This window comes from Papaver somniferum, chromosome 1 (assembly GCF_003573695.1).
Source record: "Papaver somniferum cultivar HN1 chromosome 1, ASM357369v1, whole genome shotgun sequence".
Lineage (NCBI taxonomy): Eukaryota > Viridiplantae > Streptophyta > Magnoliopsida > Ranunculales > Papaveraceae > Papaver > Papaver somniferum.
In genome coordinates, this window is record NC_039358.1 from 32,847,381 (window position 1) to 32,867,064 (window position 19,684).

General features: G+C 38.4%; 1 protein-coding gene across 2 annotated transcripts; it reads left to right on the plus strand.

The window, feature by feature from the left end:
* The first annotated feature begins 314 nt into the window (after window positions 1–314).
* LOC113282568 (F-box/kelch-repeat protein SKIP6-like) lies at window positions 315–3,406 on the plus strand. Of its 2 annotated transcripts, none has more exons than XM_026531614.1 (2): window positions 315–1,515; window positions 1,735–3,406. In XM_026531614.1, exon 1 carries the CDS (start codon window positions 354–356, stop codon window positions 1,491–1,493), a length of 1,140 nt encoding a protein of 379 aa, XP_026387399.1. In that variant the 5' UTR covers window positions 315–353; the 3' UTR covers window positions 1,494–1,515; window positions 1,735–3,406. The 2 variants fall into 2 exon arrangements, with proteins under 2 accessions (XP_026387399.1, XP_026387393.1); XM_026531608.1 differs by having other exon boundaries at window positions 1,746–3,406.
* Window positions 3,407–19,684: the final 16,278 nt, after the last annotated feature.

The window sequence follows — 19,684 nt, forward strand, 5'->3', positions numbered from 1 at the left end:
CGCCATATATTTATCGGGTTTTTCGAGTGGGTTCAGATGGATTTAGACACATAACCAACTACCAACCCAACTGTAGCGGATTTTTGTTTTCATAACCAACAACCAACCCGCTACGGACAGGTTCAGTTTAAAAACCTACGAGTTTATCGGGTACGAGCGGGTTCGGGAAAGTCCGGCGGGTCTTCTACAGCTCTATTAAAGTTTAAGCCGGAGCCGGCCTGGGTCTCCGTGCTTAGCTCATATCTTGTAGCCCGTGAAAAATGGAACGTGGGCTTACAAATATGTAATTCAGGAGTCCAGACTCCATTCTAATTCAGGAGTCCAGACTCCGGTATAAAAAGAGAGGAAAACAGATGCGGAGACGCAGAGAGAGAGAGATGGAAGATTCACCACAACCACAACCACAACCACAACCACCATCAAGAGACTCAAACTTATTGATTCCAGACTTACCTAATGACATATCACTCCATTGTATAGCTAGGGTACCACACATCCATCACTCAAATCTATCACTGGTTTCAAAATCATGGAATTCACTTCTCCGATCCCATCTTTTCTTCAATACTCGTTTCAATCTCAATTATACGCAAACCCTTTTATTCTTCATCATCCGTATTCACAATTCATCTCTCAAATGGTATTTTTTTGACCCCAAAAACCCTAAACTCCTTTTCTCTGTTCCTCCAAATCCAGTTCAATCAATTGGTTCAGCTTTTGTTGTATTAGGCCACGATATCTATGTAATTGGTGGTTCTGTTCATGATATCCCATCACCCAATGTTTGGGTTTTTGATTCTCGATTTAAAAAATGGGAACTCGGTCCAGCAATGAGTGTTGGAAGAAAATTCGCTGCTGCAGGGGTTGTGAATGGGAAAATTTATGTTACAGGTGGTTGTTTGATTGATTCATTGTCTGAATCGACTCAGTGGGCTGAGGTTTTTGATCCGGCAGTGGGGAAATGGGAAGCGGTGGTTCCGAATCCGAGTCCAAGTCAGGTTAATGTGATGGAGAAAGACATACACAGGTGTGCTGTGATAGGGGACAAATTGTATGCAATGACACATAGACTTGCAGTTGTATATGATACAAAGGAGTTGTCTTGGAGTGATGTGAAATCGAAGATTAATTTAGGGTGGAGAGGCAGAGATACTGCTGTTGTTGATGGGACTTTGTTTTCTTATGATTATTTAATCGGTGAAATAAGAGGATTTGATGAGAATGTGGGGTGTTGGAGAAAATTGAAGGGTTTGGATAGTGGGTTGGATAAGTTTTTGTGTGGAGCTACAATGGCTAATGTTGGTGGGAATTTGTGTGTTCTGTGGCAAAGGAGTACGTGGAATGAAAATGAGACAGAGATTTGGTGTGCTGAAATCTCGACTCGGAAAGGTAGTTGTGGGGGTGAGTTATGGGGTTCTGTGGTTTGGTCAAAAAGAATTCTTGTGGTTCCGGATAGATCTTCGGTTGTACGTTGCTTGGCTGTTGGATTGTGACATCAACAGAAAACCCAAACTGGTATGCTGCTGATGTTGTTTGTACTTCTTGTTTCCTTGATTATTTTTCACATTATGTTATACATTGATAAACTCATAGCTATGTTCGGTAATCAGGTCCACTACTTCATTTACATTGTCGGATTTCAGTTCACATAAAATAGAACCGGTTGCATTTATTTTATCTCTAGCGAGCTATTATTTAATTAGTTGATGTTACTGATTCTGCATTACGGTCAAGTACTTTTGCAGATTAAAGAAGCATGTTAATTCTTGCCTTCTCGGTTTAAGGGTGTGGTATTTCACACAGGAAAGCGGCATTTGAAGAATTGTGGTTTAATGTGCAAAACCTTGAACAATTCGCAGCAGTTAATTTTAGAAACATAGGTGTAGAGTCTGTCTTTTGCATCAGCATCAGAAGTGGGAGGAAGTATGTTCTCCTAGGGATGAAGGAGGTTTGGGCATCAGAAGCTTAGAAATTATTAATAAGGCCTTGTTAATGAAGTTGTTATGGAAGATTGAAACTGAAGATGAAGAATGGACAAGGTTCATGAGGGCCAGGTAGAAGACTAAATATGATTGGTTATTATAGGCAATCTTCCATTTTGCGTGGAATCAAACTGGTAATGGGCAGGTGGATGAAGGAAGTAGGTGGCTAGTTGGAGATGTGAAAAGTATATCTGTATGGAGGGATAAATGGTAATGGACTATGCTTTGATTGAAAGATACTTTGATTGGAGAGTGGAGCAGTTGATTATGGATGGTGAATGGAAGATACCTATTGAGATGTACAAATGTTTTGCAAAGGATGATTTGCCTGTATTCGGTAATGGAGCTGACAAGAAAGTTTGGTCTGGTGATATAATTGGCAAGTTTTATGTGGCCAGTGCGGTGCAGATGATTATAGATAAAATCATGTTCTTCGTTGGGCTAAACAAGTATGGAATCCTTGCATACATTCATATGAGCTTGTCCTACTGAAGAAAATATCAGGAAAAGAGGATTTCATACTACATCAAAATGTTATCTGTGTGGCAATGGACAAGACAATATGGAGCACTGGTTAAGATGGATTTTTCAGTTTCTATCTCCTGCGAGCTTTGAAGAGGTCCTCAGTTTGGTAAAGCATAAGAGCGCTGTTGTGAAAGAGGTATGGTATACTTGTGCTTTTTCTGCGATGGTAGAAATATGGATTTCCAGGAATAGGAGGATGTATGAGGAGGCAATTCCTAGTATTGAAAATGTGAAGCAGAAGATTTTGAGATTCATAAAGGAATGCAGTGTGAGGTGTCAGGACACTTATGGCTTTTGAAAATAGGGGAACAAAAGTTCAGAACAGTGGTAAAAGAATGTTTTTTCAGATTACCATCCTTACCTCAGAATCTTCTTATCTATTGTGATGGTGCATCAAGGGGTAATCCTGGGCAAGCTGGGTGTGGTTTCCATAGCCAAAAGTAGCATGGGTGGGGGTGTAGGTGCTATGGCTGGTGGTTTGGGGATAACAAAAATTACTTAGCTAAGGTGATGGTGCTTGTTGGTGCAGGGGAATGGGCAATGAGCCAGCAGGTGGTTCAGGCATGTTTAGTTTGGATTCAAAAGCAGTTTTAGTTTCCTTTATGACTGGCAGAATACCTTCCATGGTGGTAAGTGGGTTGCAGAGAATTAAGAATGCAATAAACCAGATCTTTTGGGTGGGATGGAATGTGAAAATTCCTCTTACTTCTTTGCACTTGATTGTGTGATGTAACTATTTGTATAGGGCAAATATTTGTTCCCAATGTCTGATTTTACAGGGCAAAGGCCAGGAAACTAGTTCAAGATGATGTATATAGTGCAGGGCAGTGAAGATAACAAATGAACTGTTTGCTTACCCAATGTAACAACCCTTTTTCTTTTGTAGTCTTTTTGCAATCCGGATAATGCTCTGTTGGCCATCTTTTTTTCCGTTATCCTCGACATAATAATCAGAGTTAAGTTTGACTGTGCTCTTCACATACCTATATGATACTGATCGTAAGACTGAATAATCCCCAAAGTTATTATACACTTTCAAATACGTAGCCGTCTCATTCTTTGGGTCATATGACACCAAGGCTGCAGTCTTGTAATAGTTGTATTGAACCTCAAATAGAATCTCACCAGTTTTTAAATACTCGATCTTCTTCAAGTCCACAAATTTTTGAGCTCCAAGTTCTAATGTCAGGCTCGGAATCTTGTACGCTCTTGTCCATGATTCTCTCATTCCATAATCCTTCATCAGCCATATTTCGTAAGCAGCACAGTTAAGACAAAGAATGCAAAGATACCCGTCCAAAACAGCAACGTGTCTACGGTATCCAGATTCCTCTACATTTTTTGGTTTTGGAATTTCTCTGGTTGTCTCATCTGTCATATTTAAAGCCATTATGACTTCGGGAGAATTTGCAAACCAATGAAGAGCTCCATTACAAAAGACCCCATTTGGTGCTCGAAAGTATGCGTCTTCAGTGCTCAATGCATATGGAATGTGCCTTAATTTCCATGTATTCGATCTCAACGAATAGATGTGAACTTGAGATGGGCCGCCGCCTGAATAAATGAAAATACTTACGCACTTGTAATCATCATTCTTTGCATCATAACCAAACCCATGTCCTCTGTGTGAATGCAGTACGTCTCATTCACTGGAAATCTAGGTCTCTCTATATATTTGAATTCTTGTGTGAACGGGTTCCACAAATAAGGTTTCCACGAACAAAAGTGATTGATCTCTTGGTGATACAGGAAAAACAAGCCATTACAAGAACCCACAAAATTAACATTCTTAAGATCACAGTCCAAGGAAATGATTGGACAGTGAATCTTCTTAGCACGGCTGAGAATACCATTAGATATTGATGATGACAATGAATCATTCTCCAAGGATGCTACTAACTTCCTCATCCGAATTAGTTTTGGGTTTCTATCAGATAGGATGCTCCATTGTTTGCAGACACACCTGTACTGTAAGAGAAATCTCAGCGGTAGCCTCGAAAGGATCTCAACGATGATATCTTCAGTGAGAAACGTATTGTTGTTACCCTTCGCTCGTTTACACTTATTGCGACCACGACTTGTTGAGGCGATATCAGCTTGTGGTTGAGAAGCAGTTATATGATTCTTGGATGCAAAAAGGCCATCTAGTTTCGTCCAGATGGAATATGAGGTTTCACATCCCTTTACTTTAGCCAAAACTGGGGAAGTTAGAGAAGACATAATCCACCAAAGTAAGAGTTTATCTGTGCATCGCCACGATAAAAACAACGGATTGGGAGCTCCGTTAACAATATCCGGTGGAGACTTGCAAGTACCATCGATAAATTTTTCCAAATCATATGCCTGCAAGTAAGGTGTAAATTGAGCTTTCCATAACAAAAAATTATAACCAGAAAGTTTCTTTTTGATAACACCATGCAGCTGTTCTAAAGGCACCTCGGAGGTTGGTGAAGAAGCCATGATGCTAGGAGAACCAGTTGTTGCTAAAGATGAATGGATGAAAGGAAAAACCCAAATTACGTACGTCCTAGACTCCCAGAGAGGTCGACGTCCTATATAATAGCGAGACAAATTTGATACGTACTTGGTTTTTCAATTCTATGGATACCAAAAGTGAGAACATAAATTTATAGTATGAGTTTCCTGGGTCGTCAACGATGAACTACAAGTACTCACAAAACAGCAGCCAAACTGAAATAGGAAACAAAAACCGAAAACCTACAACACGTGATGTTCACCATTATCCGACCTTTTGATTCAATCCTGTTATATGGGCGGCGGGTTTTATCAGAGGGGCGGCAGTGTGATAATAATGTCCCTCTAGTTGATTAGGGGATGTCCTATATGGGTGTAAATTGACTAGATTATCCTCCCCATTTTTTAACCCAAATCAAAGTTAAATTGAAAATTTGTTTTCTTTCTTATTCTCTTCTCCTCCTCCCGTCAACCGTAACCTCCATTAAAATTCAAAATTTCATCGTCTTCGATTAATCGACGATTCGAAAATTAATCAAGTATAGTGTAATGACTTATATGAGGTATGTTTTGAAAAACCCAGTTACGATTTGGTTTATTTTGTTCTATTTAAGTTTAATTTCTATCAAAATTAGGGTTTTAGATGAAAATTGGAATTGAAATTTATGGGTTTATGTGAGTTACGGTAGATTTTAACTCAATTACGAACCGTAACTGGAGAATTTGATGTTGTTATGGTTGGTAATTGAACTATTACCAACCGTATGTTCTTATACCTAAGAATTTTCTTCAATTACGGTTTTTTTTTTCCAACCGTAAGTGAACTTACGGTTGATGTTGATACCAAAATTACAAACCGTAAATAATCCTGGAACCCAGAGTTCAGAAAAGTCACCAATTACGGTTCATAACTAAAATTCGAGATGAACCGTAAATACTGTTACGATTGGTAACCATTTTAGTTTACGAACCGTAACTAAGTTACGGTTCCTCTCGAGCATTTGGTTACCAACCGTAACTGAAACGATTGGGTTTTCCCCAAATTTAACAAGTTACGGTTGGTAGTTCATATTTTATGAACCGTAACTAAGATTTAGTGTTGATTACGAGCAAAATTTCAACCGTAATTAGCTCTGAAAACGTAAAAACATGGAATCTTTTTTTAAACTCTAAAATCTAATTTTGTTTTGATTTAGAGTCAATATGAGTGAAAATTAATCACTAACACTAAACTGGATTATCAACACTAAACTATGTAATGGTTAATTAGTCATTTTCAATTTTTTTTTTGGTAAGGGGCACTTCAAATTACCATGTAATGACCCTTTTTGTCCTATTACCCGCCGCCCCTCTAATAAAATTTGTCGCACCTATAACAGGATTGTTTTGATTTATCTCGTTCTCTCTGTCCCTTAAGATTGACAACGAGGATTTTTCTTGAATAATTTCTAGCCAGTCAAGGACGTATACGAACGGTCGAAAATTGAAGATTGAGAGGAAGGAGAAAGAAAAGACATAGAGACCGGAGAAAAGAAAGAGATGGTTAGGGTTTCTACGTATAAGATATCACCCGCTTGCCGCTCTTCAAAGGAAAAAAAAAAACGAAAAAACATTTAAAACCCTTGATTCCTATTGGCCTGGTCCCCGGGGATTCCATCTTAGAGGTGTAAAACATGCCGGCTCGGTACAGCCTAACCCACGAAGTCACATGCTTAGTGTGTTGTGCTGGGCTATGCCAGAGATTCAAATGTGATGTGTTGTGCTAAATGGCTTGTCGTGGAGTGCTATGCCAGAAAAATAAACGTGTTGTGTCGTGTAGTGCTAGCACACCTATTTCATGTTTTCCAAAATAAATATTTTTGAGATATTTTAGTTAGTACATGTATTATTACAGAAATAAATTAGCATAACGAAAATAAAATGTCAGAAATCACCTAAAATAATGATTCTTTTGTGAAATATACATCAAATGTGATGTATTGTGTAGTACTTTACGCATGACGTGGCGTGCTTTCTTCACGTGTCGTTTTGTGTTGTGCCGCTGCGTCTATTTGTCTGGCACAACACAACACATTAAACAAACGTGCTTTGTCCGTGCTGGACCGGTCACGTGTTGCACCGTGCTGAACTCAAATTTTAACGTGCTGTGTTGTGCCATAAACGTGCTGGCCTTCCCATTTTACAACTATATTGAAACTTTTGGCTCAACTTTCAACCACAGCTCTTTAAATGGACCTCAAATTATAGTGCATGAATGTGCTTACAACTATGTATAACCCAACTGTATCTTCTACCGGTTCGGGTTCAGTACTTCATGTACATTATGGAATTTCAGTTCGACAGTGTGCATGAAGTTTGTTGCATTTATTTCGTCTCTAGCGAGCTATAATTTAATTAGAAGATGTTACTGATTAAAGAAGCATGGAGAGGTAACGGTTTCACTTTTCAGTAAAATTTTCTAACTTATCGAACTGCAAAATAAATCACACTGCACTCAACTGGGCAGCAGTTACTTCAATAGTTCAGTAATTTATCAACTTTAGTTGAACATCTAAAAACATCAGTGACACCGACTCTATTTTTGAAGTGAAAAGTGACACTCATGGTGACAGTGATATAATTTGCATACCTTACTGATGTTGTTCTTGCTTCCATGAACCCCTATAGAGCTTCATGTATGATGGGAGTTGCTAAGATGATGTTTATGAGCCAGTATATAATGCAGGGCAATGAAGATAACAAATGAAGTACTGTTTGCTTACCTAATGCATCATCATCCCTTTTTTCTTTTGTAGTGTTTTTTCAATGCCTTATATGGATAATGCTCTGTTGACCGTCCTTCCTCGCGTTATCCTCGACATAATAATCAGAGTTAAGTTTGACTAAGCTCTTCACATACCTATACAATACTGATCGTAAGTTTGAATAGTCCCGAAAGTTTTTATACAGCTTCAAACACGTAGCCCTCTCATTCTTTGGGTCATATAATACCAAGGCGGCTGTTTCAAACAGGTCGTATTGAACCTCAAGTAGAACTTCACCAGATTTTAAACACTCGATATTCTTCAGGTACACTATTGTTTGGGCCGCCTCTTCAAGAATTGATGTCAGTTCTGGAATGTTGTATACTTTTGTCCACGATTCTCTTATTCCATAAACCTTCATTACCCATACTTCGAAACCAGCAGGATTACTGTAAAGAAGGCAAAGATACCCGTCCAACACACCAACATGTTTTCTGGGTCCAAATTTCTCGACTCCCAGATTTTCTGGCTGCGGGATTATTTTGATTCCCTCGTCTGCCATATCAAAAGCCAATAAGACTTTAGTGAAACTTGCCAACCAATGAAGAGCTCCCTTACAAAAGACCCCATTTGGTGCTCGCTCGTATTCGTCTACATGATAAGTGGTCAATAAATATGGAATACGTAGTAATCTCCATTTATTCGATCCGAATGAATAGATGTGCACTTGAGAATCGAAGACAGCCGAAAATGCGAAAATACGTACACACTTGTAATCATCACTCTTTGCGTCATAACCAAACCCATATCCTCTGTTTAGAATGCATAATTTCTTATTATTCACTCGAAATCCAGGTTTTGGTAGATATTTCAACTCTTGGGTAGATGGGTTCCACAAACATGGGTTCCATGACCAAAAACATTTCTCTTCACGATACAAGTAAAATAAGCCATTGCATGAACCCACAAAATTTGTATCCTTGAGATCACAGCCCAAGGGAAGAAAGGGGCGACGGATCTTCTTAACACGGCCGTCGATACCATCAAATAATGATGATGACAATGAATAATTATCAAAGAGTATAGTCTTCTAAAGCATGAGACTAGATCTATTCTTCTTCATGTGAATAAGTTTCGGGTTATTGTTAGAGAGGATGCTCCAAGATTTGCATACACACCTCAGTTGTAAGAGAATCTCAGCGGTAACCTCGAAAGGATTTCAGCGATGAGATCTTCAGTGAGAAGGTGAATATTGCTGTTACCCTTGACTCGGTTACGCTGATCATGAGGAGGGTAAGTGATCATATCAGATCGTTTGCAGCAATCCCTAGCATTGTGATGTGGCTGTTCACATATTTGGCAAATGATGGCTGGTTTCCCATCTCTTGTAAGAGGAACATCACTTGTTGAAGCAACATTAGCTTGTGGTTGAGACTCTTTGAGAGACATTAATCTGATTCTGCACATTGACACCAAGATCATAAGAAAGTAACATAGCTTCGAACGCATCAGAGGTAGTGAGACCCATGGTGGTAATTAAACAGCTAACAATTGACTCGTAGGCTGAATGATCAAGACCCTTAAGGACACAATGACGGAATTCTCTATCAGAAATATCTACTCCGCTAGCAGCAAGTGAAAAAACAATATTTTTAACAGACTGAATATAATCAGCCATAGTTGAGTTTTGTTATGTTGTCGATGTTTTAAGAAGATTCTAGAATACTCTAGAACTGTCTAGGTGTTTCCTGATTTTGGTATAACTAGAGGTTTCCTATTTTGGTTAAACTCTAGGTTTCTTGATTTAGTTAAACTTTAGGTTTCCTAGTATAACTCATATGCTTGGAAGACAAGTTTGTAAGAAAAAAACACACAACACAGTTTAGAGGAGTTCTCACAATTAGAGAATTTTAGGGTTTAGAACGTTTGTTCATAGAGAATTAGTTTGGTGTTTGTGAACAGCAACCTGTTGCTCATAGTTGTGGTTTAATTCTCTGTAATTTTTTCTAATAAGAGTTGATCGTAGCCGTTTGTGCAGTAGGCATCTTGCCGAACCACGTTAAATCTTGTGTCTTTCTTTGTTTCGTTTAGTGCATCTTATTTCTGTTTTCTTTAGTTCTACATTGATCCAAAGAACTATTAGTCTCTTGTGAGGTTAATCTTAAGGCATTAATCCTAACAAGTGGTGCGGTGAGCGTGGAGAGGATCATAGTTAGAAGTGAAGATGTCTGGTTCTACATCAAGTGGATTTTCGAAGGTGCATGGATTTGATATTATCAAATTCAATGGGAAGAATAATTTCACATCATGGAAAACTGATGTAAAAGATATTCTTGTTAGTATGAAACAAATCAAAGCTATCAAGGAGAAGCCAGCAACGTTACCAAAGGATTGGACTGATGAGAAGTGGGCTGACCTTGATTTGATGGCGTGTTCAACTATTCGTTTATGTTTGTCAAGGGAGATCACTCATAACTTTTCGAGTGAAACCTCTGCAAACACGTTGTGGGAGAAGTTAGAGAAGCTTTACTTACAAAAGGATTTGACTTTAGAACTTTATCTAAAGCGTAGACTCCATGCATTTAGGATGTCTTCGGGTAAGTCTATGATTGATCTTATTAATGAGTTTAATAAGATCTTTTCATATTTGTCCAATATCAATGTCACTATCTATGATACGGATAAATCCAGGATACTATTATGTTCTTTTCCTACGTCGTATGATTCTTTCATTGACTATTTGCGGAGTGGGAAAACCGATGAAGACGATGATGATGAAGAAAAGTTGGTTTTCGATGATGTGGTCTCTTCTTTACAAGCTAAGGCGTTAAGAAACCAAGAGTTAAGCGATGAAGCACAAGTCGAGGGCTTGTTTGTTGATAGAAGAAAAAATGGTAACGATAATAGGAAGTCAAAGCCAAAGAATCGTTCCAAAAAGAGCGATATTGAGTGTTATTATTGTCGGAAAACTTGTCATATTAGGGATGATTGTCTCAAGCTTAAGGCAAGAGATGAGAAACGTGAGAAATCAGATTCGAAGAATGTTGTTGCTTTGGTTGCTGAAGGAAGTGAAGTTTTATAAAACCCAATGTGTGGCTTTGATGAGGAAGTGTTAACCGTTACATCAAAAAGTTATCTCAATGATGGTTGGATGCTTGATTCCGGTGCTTCGTATCATATGTGTCCTTCAAAGTATTGTTTCACTACTTATAGAGAAGTGAATGGTGGTATTGTTATGATGGGAAATTCTAATGCTTGCAAAACAGTTGGAGTTGGTACAGTACAAGTTTGTTCGCATGGTGTTATCACAACACTTTCAGAGGTTAGACATGTTCCAGATTTGAGGAAGAGTTTGAATTCGTTAGGAGTACTTGAATCTCTTGGATACAAGTATGTTGCTGAATATGGATTCTTGAAGGTCTTCTACAATGGTAGTTTGAAGATGACCGGTGAAAGACATGGTAATTTATATTTTCTACAAGGAGATATGTTTGTGGTGGAGCTATGGTTTCTCAATCAATTGATGAGAAACATGTGGACTCAACATGTTTATGGCATATGCGTCTTGGGCATATGAGTGAGAAAGGTATGTCCATGTTGAGTAGTAAAGGCTTGCTTGGAGGTGAGAAGACTTGCAAGCTTGATTTCTGTAAGCATTGTATCCTCGGGAAGCAATATAGGAGCAGTTTTGGTACCGCTGCACACCACACGCGGGGTATGTTAGATTACATCCATTCGAATGTTTGGGATCCCTCTCGTCCGGTTTCTAAGGGAGGTTCTAGGTGGTTTGTGACCTTTATCGATGACTTTTCGAGGAGAGTTTGGCTTTACACCATGAAGCATAAGAATGAAGTCACCGAGGTGTTTAGGAAGTGGAAGACCATGGTAGAGAAACAACTTGGTCGTGTGGTTAAGAAGATACGTTCCGATAATGGCGGTGAATACATCGAAGACCCAATAAAGAAGTTTTGTAGGGAACAAGGTATCGTTAGGCACTTCACAGTCAAGGGTACACCACAACAAAATGGAGCAGCGGAAAGAATGAATCGAACGTTACTTGAGAGAGCATGGTGCATGTTGTCAAACGCAAGTTTAGACAAGATTTCGTGGGCTGAAGTAGTGAATACGACGTGCTATTTAGTGAATAGATCACCATCAACATCTATTAAGTGTAACTCACCTGTGGAGGTATGGACTGGAAATCCCGTGAACTATTCTAATTTAAGGGTGTTTGGTTGTCCAACCTATTTTCATGTAAAAGAAGATAAGTTGGGTGTTAGGGCTAAGAAAGCAATTTTCTTAGGTTATCTAATAGGTGTGAAAGGATACCGTCTATGATGTCTAGAATTGAATAAGTTCATAATTAGTCGTGATGTGACCTTTGTTATGTTTTCGATGTTTTAGGAAGATTATAGAGTATTCTAGAATCGTATAGGTGTTTCCTTAATTTAGTATAGCTAGAGGTTTCCTAATTTAGTTAAACTCAAGGTTTCCTTTTGTAGCTATGTTTAGGTTTCCTAGGATAACTCATATACTTCGAAGACAAGTTTGTAACCTATATAAATAGGTGTACAAGTCTTAAGGGAAAACACACAGCACAATTCAGAGAAGAGTACTCATAACTAGAGAATTTTAGGGTTTAGAATGTTTGGTTCATAGAGAATTGTTTACGGTTTGTGAACAACATCATGCTGGTCATAGTTGTGGTCTATTCTCTGTAATTCGTTATATAATAAGAGTTGATCGTAGCCGTTTGTGGACGCAGGCATATTGCCGAACCACGTTAAATCTTGTGTCTTTCTTTGTTTCGTTTAGTGCATCTTATTTCTGTTTTCTTTAGTTCCACGTGGATCCAAAGAACTATTAATGTCTTGTGAGGTTAATCCTAAGGAATTAATCCTAACAAGTGGTGCAGTGAGCGTGGAGAGGATCATAGTTGGAAGTGAAGATGTCTAGTTCTACATCAAGTGGAAGTTTTTCGAATGTGCATGGATTTGATATTATCAAATTCAACGGGAAGAATAATTTTACATCATGGCAAACTGATGTTAAAGATATTCTTGTTAGTATGAAATAAATCAAAGCGATCAAGGAAAAACCAACAACGGTACCAAAGGAATGGAGCGATGAGAAGTGGTATGACCTTGTTTTGGAGGCATGTTCAACTATTCATTTACGTTTGTCAAGGGATATCACTCATAACTTTTCGAGTGAAACCTCTGCAAAGTTGTTTGGATAAATTAGAGAATCTCTACTTGCAAAAGGATTTGACTTTGGAGATTTACTTGAAGCGCAAGCTTCATGCCTTTCGGATGGCTTCAGGCAAGCCTATGGTTGATCATATTAACGAGTTTAATAAGATCTGTTCTGATTTATCTAACATCAGTGTGACTATTTCTGATACGGACAAATCTATGATATTATTATGTTCTTTGCCTCCATCGTATAATGCTTTCGTTGACTACTTGCTGAGTGTGAAAACCGAAGGAGACAATAAGTTGGTTTTCGATGATGTGGTCGCTGCTTTACAAGCTAAGGCATTAAGGAAACAAGAGTTAAGCGATGAAGCACAAGCCGAGGATTTGTTTGTTGATAGAGGAAAAAATAGTAATAAGAATCAAAAGTCGAAGAATCGTTTCAAGAAGAACGATATTGAGTGTTATTATTGTCGTAAAACTGGTCATATTAGGACTGATTGTTTCAAGCTTAAGGAAAGAGATGAGAAACGTGAGAAATCAGATTCGAAGAATGTTGTTGCTTAGGTTGCGGAAGGCAGTGAAGTTTTAGAAGACCCAATGGGTGGTTTTGATGAGTAAGTGTTAACCGTTACATCAAAGAGTTATCTCAATGATGGTTGGATGCTTAATTCCGGTGCTTCGTATCATATGTGTCCTTCAAAGGATTGTTTCACTACTTGTAGAGAGGTGAATGGTGGTACTATTATGATGGGCAATTCTAATGCCTGCAAAACAGTTGGAGTTGGTACGGTACAGGTTCGTTCGCATGGTGTTATCACAACACTTTCAGAGGTTAGACATGTTCCCGATTTGAGGAAGAGTTTGATTTCGTTAGGAGTACTTGAATCACTTGAATACAAGTATGTTGCTGAATATGGATTCTTGAAGGTCTTCTACAATGGTAGTTTGAAGATGACCGGTGAAAGACATGGTAATTTATATTTTCTACAAGGAGATATGTTTGTGGTGGAGCTATGGTTTCTCAATCAATTGATGAGAAACATGTGGAGTCAACACGTTTATGGCATACGCGTCTTGGGCATATGAGTGAGAAAGGTATGTCCATGTTGAGTAGTAAAGGCTTGCTTGGAGGTGAGAAGACTTGAAAGCTTGATCTCTGTGAGCATTGTATCTTCGGGAAGCAATATAGGATCAGTTTTTGTACCGCTGCACACCACACGCGAGGTATGTTAGATTACATACATTCAGATGTTTGGGGTCCCTCTCGTCCGGTTTCTAAGGGATGTGCTAGGTGGTTTGTGAACTTTGATGACTTTTCGAGGAGAGTTTGGCTTTACACCATGAAGCATAAGAATGAAGTCACCGAGGTGTTTAGGAAGTGGAAGACCTTGGTAGAGAAACAACTTGGTCGTGTGGTTAAGAAGATACGTTCTGATAATGGCGGTGAATACATCGAAGACCCACTAAAGAAGTTTTGTGGGGAACAAGGTATCGTTAGGCACTTCACAGTCAAGGGTACACCACAACAAAATGGAGTAGCGGAAAGAATGAATCAAACGTTACTTGAGAGAGCACAGTGCATGTTATCAAACGCAAGTTTAGACAAGATTTGGTGGGCTGAAGTAGTGAATACGACGTGCTATTTAGTGAATCGATCACCATCAACATCTATTAAGTTTAAGTCACCTGTGGAGGTATGGACTGGAAATCCCATGAACTATTCTAATTTAAGGGTGTTTGGTTGTCCAACCTATTTTCATGTAAAAGAAGATAAGTTGGGTGTTAGGGCTAAGAAAGCAATTTTCTTAGGTTATCTAATAGGTGTGAAAGGATACCGTCTATGATGTCTAGAATTGAATAAGTTCATAATTAGTCGTGATGTGACCTTTGTTATGTTTTCGATGTTTTAGGAAGATTATAGAGTATTCTAGAATCGTATAGGTGTTTCCTTAATTTAGTATAGCTAGAGGTTTCCTAATTTAGTTAAACTCAAGGTTTCCTTTTGTAGCTATGTTTAGGTTTCCTAGGATAACTCATATACTTCGAAGACAAGTTTGTAACCTATATAAATAGGTGTACAAGTCTTAAGGAAAACACACAGCACAATTCAGAGAAGAGTACTCATAACTAGAGAATTTTAGGGTTTAGAATGTTTGGTTCATAGAGAATTGTTTAGGGTTTGTGAACAACATCATGCTGGTCATAGTTTGTCTATTCTCTGTAATTCGTTATATAATAAGAGTTGATCGTAGCCGTTTGTGGACGCAGGCATATTGCCGAACCACGTTAAATCTTGTGTCTTTTTCTTTGTTTCGTTTAGTGCATCTTATTTCTGTTTTCTTTAGTTCCACGTGGATCCAAAGAACTATTAGTGTCTTGTGAGGTTAATCCTAAGGCATTAATCCTAACAAGTGGTGCAATGAGCGTGGAGAGGATCATAGTTGGAAGTGAAGATGTCTAGTTCTACATCAAGTGGAAGTTTTTCGAAGGTGCATGGATTTGATATTATCAAATTCAACGGGAAGAATAATTTTACATCATGGAAAACTGATGTTAAAGATATTCTTGTTCGTATGAAATAAATCAAAGCGATCAAGGACAAACCAACAACGTTACCAAAGGAATGGAGCGATGAGAAGTGGGATGACCTTGTTTTGGAGGCATGTTCAACTATTCGTTTACGTTTGTCAAGGGATATCACTCATAACTTTTCGAGTGAAACCTCTGCAAAGTTGTTGTGGGATAAGTTAGAGAATCTATACTTGCAAAAGGATTTGACTTTGGAGCTTTACTTGAAGCGCAGGCTTCATGCCTTTCGGATGGCTTCAGGCAAGCCTATGGTTGATCATATTAACGAGTTTAATAAGATCTTTTCTGATTTATCTAACATCAGTGTGACTATTTCTGATACGGAAAAATCTATGATATTATTATGTTCTTTGCCTCCATCGTATAATGCTTTCGTTGACTACTTGCTGAGTGTGAAAATCGAAGGAGACAATAAGTTGGTTTTCGATGATGTGGTCTCTTCTTTACAAGCTAAGGCATTAAGGAAACAAGAGTTAAGCAATGAAGCACAAGCCGAGGATTTGTTTGTTGATAGAGGAAAAAATAGTAATAAGAAGCAAAAGTTGAAGAATCGTTTCAAGAAGAACGATATTGAGTGTTATTATTGTCGTAAAACTGGTCATATTAGGGCTGATTGTCTCAAGCTTAAGGAAAGAGATGAGAAACGTGAGAAATCAAATTCGAAGAATGTTGTTGCTTCGGTTTCATAAGGCAGTGAAGTTTTAGAAGACCCAATGTGTGGTTTTGATGAGTAAGTGTTAACCGTTACATCAAAGAGTTATCTCAATGATGGTTGGATGCTTAATTCCGGTGCTTCGTATGATATGTGTCCTTCAAAGGATTGTTTCACTACTTATAGAGAGGTGAATGGTGGTACTGTTATAATGGGAAATTCTAATGCCTTCAAAACAGTTGGAGTTGGTACGGTACAGGGTCGTTCGCATAGTGTTATCACAACATTTTTCAGAGGTTAGACATGTTCCCGATTTGAGGAATAGTTTGATTTCGTTAGGAGTACTTGAATCACTTGAATACAAGTATGTTGCTGAATATGGATTCTTGAAGGTCTTCTACAATGGTAGTTTGAAGATGACCGGTGAAAGACATGGTAATTTATATTTTCTACAAGGAGATATGTTTGTGGTGGAGCTATGGTTTCTCAATCAATTGAAGAGAAACAGGTGGAGTCAACATGTTTATGGCATATGCGTCTTGGGCATATGAGTGAGAAAGGTATGTCCATGTTGAGTAGTAAAGGCTTGCTTGGAGGTGAGAAGACTTGAAAGCTTGATTTCTGTGAGCATTGTATCTTCGGGAAGCAATATAGGAGCAGTTTTAGTACCGCTGCACACCACACGCGGGGTATGTTAGATTACATCCATTCGGATGTTTGGGGTCCCTCTCGTCCGGTTTCTAAGGGATGTGCTAGGTGGTTTGTGACCTTTATCGATGACTTTTCGAGGAAAGTTTGGCTTTACACCATGAAGCATAAGAATGAAGTCACTGAGGTGTTTAGGAAGTGGAAGACCATGATAGAGAAACAACTTGGTCGTGTGGTTAAGAAGATACGTTCCGATAATGGCGGTGAATACATCGAAGACCCACTAAAGAAGTTTTGTGAGGAACAAGGTATCGTTAGGCACTTCACAGTCAAGGGTACACCACAACAAAATGGAGTAGCGGAAAGAATGAATCGAACGTTACTTGAGAGAGCACGATGCATGTTGTCAAACGCAAGTTTAGACAAGATTTGGTGGGCTGAAGTAGTGAATACGACGTGCTATTTAGTGAATCGATCACCATCAACATCTATTAAGTGTAAGTCACCTGTGGAGGTATGGACTGGAAATCCCATGAACTATTCTAATTTAGGGTGTTTGGTTGTCCAACCTATTTTCATGTAAAAGAAGATAAGTTGGGTGTTAGGGATAAGAAAGCAATTTTCTTAGGTTATCCAATAGTTGTGAAAGGATACCGTCTATGGTGTCTAGAATTGAATAAGTTCATAATTAGTCGTGATGTGACCTTTGTTATGTTTTCGATGTTTTAAAAAGATTCTAGAGTATTCTAGAATCGTCTAGGTGTTTCCTTAATTTAGTATAGCTAGAGGTTTCCTAATTTAGTTAAACTCAAGGTTTCCTTTTGTATCTATGTTTAGGTTTCCTAGTATAACTCATATACTTCGAAGACAAGTTTGTAACCTATATAAATAGGTGTACAAGTCTTAAGGCAAAACACACAGCACAATTCAGAGAAGAGTTCTCATAACTAGAGAATTTTAGGGTTTAGAATGTTTGGTTCATAGAGAATTGTTTAGGGTTTGTGTACAGCATCATGCTGGTTATAGTTGTGGTTTATTCTCTGTAATTCTTTATATAATAAGATTTGATCGTAGCCGTTTGTGGACGTAGGCATATTGCCGAACCACGTTAAATCTTGTGTCTTTCTTTGTTTCGTTTAGTGCATCTTATTTCTTTTTTCTTTAGTTCTACATGGATCCAAAGAACTATTAGTGTCTTGTGAGGTTAATCCTAAGGCATTAATCCTAACAAGTGGTGCAGTGAGCGTGGAGAGGATCATAGTTGGAAGTGAAGATGTCTAGTTCTACATCAAGTGGAAGTTTTTCGAAGGTGCATGGATTTGATATTATCAAATTCAACGGGAAGAATAATTTTACATCATGGCAAACTGATGTTAAGGATATTCTTGTTCGTATGAAATAAATCAAAGCGATCAAGGACAAACCAACATCGTTACCAAAGGAATGGACCGATGAGAAGTGGGATGACCTTGTTTTGGAGGCATGTTGAACTATTCGTTTACGTTTGTCAAGGGATATCACTCATAACCTTTCGAGTGAAACCTCTGCAAAGTTGTTGTGGGATAAGTTAGAGAATCTCTACTTGCAAAAGGATTTGACTTTGGATCTTTACTTGAAGCGCATGATTCATGCCTTTCGGATGGCTTCAGGCAAGCCTATGGTTGATCATATTAACGAGTTTAATAAGATCTGTTCTTATTTATCTAACATCAGTATGACTATTTCTGATACGGACAAATCTATGATATTATTATGTTCTTTGCCTCCATCGTATAATGCTTTCGTTGACTACTTGCTGAGTGTGAAAACCGAAGGAGACAATAAGTTGGTTTTCGATGATGTGGTCCCTGCTTTACAAGCTAAGGCATTAAGGAAACAAGAGTTAAGCGATGAAGCATAAGCCGAGGATTTGTTTGTTGATAGAGGAAAAAATAGTAATAAGAAGCAAAAGTCGAAGAATCGTTTCAAGAAGAACGATATTGAGTGTTATTATTGTCGTAAAACTGGTCATATTAGGGCTGATTGTCTCAAGCTTAAGGAAAGAGATGAGAAACGTGAGAAATCAAATTCGAAGAATGTTGTTGCTTCGGTTTCATAAGGCAGTGAAGTTTTAGAAGACCCAATGTGTGGTTTTGATGAGTAAGTGTTAACCGTTACATCAAAGAGTTATCTCAATGATGGTTGGATGCTTAATTCCGGTGCTTCGTATGATATGTGTCCTTCAAAGGATTGTTTCACTACTTGTAGAGAGGTGAATGGTGGTACTGTTATAATGGGCAATTCTAATGCCTGCAAAACAGTTGGAGTTGGTACGGTACAGGGTCGTTCGCATGGTGTTATCACAACACTTTTCAGAGGTTAGACATGTTCCCGATTTGAGGAAGAGTTTGATTTCGTTAGGAGTACTTGAATCACTTGAATACAAGTATGTTGCTGAATATGGATTCTTGAAGGTCTTCTACAATGGTAGTTTGAAGATGACCGGTGAAATACATGGTAATTTATATTTTCTACAAGGAGATATGTTTGTGGTGGAGCTATGGTTTCTCAATCAATTGAAGAGAAACAGGTGGAGTCAACATGTTTATGGCATATGCGTCTTGGGCATATGAGTGAGAAAGGTATGTCCATGTTGAGTAGTAAAGGATTGCTTGGAGGTGAGAAGACTTGAAAGCTTGATTTCTGTGAGCATTGTATCTTCGGGAAGCAATATAGGAGCAGTTTTAGTACCGCTGCACACCACACGCGGGGTATGTTAGATTACATCCATTCGGATGTTTGGGGTCCCTCTCGTCCGGTTTCTAAGGGATGTGCTAGGTGGTTTGTGACCTTTATCGATGACTTTTCGAGGAAAGTTTGGCTTTACACCAT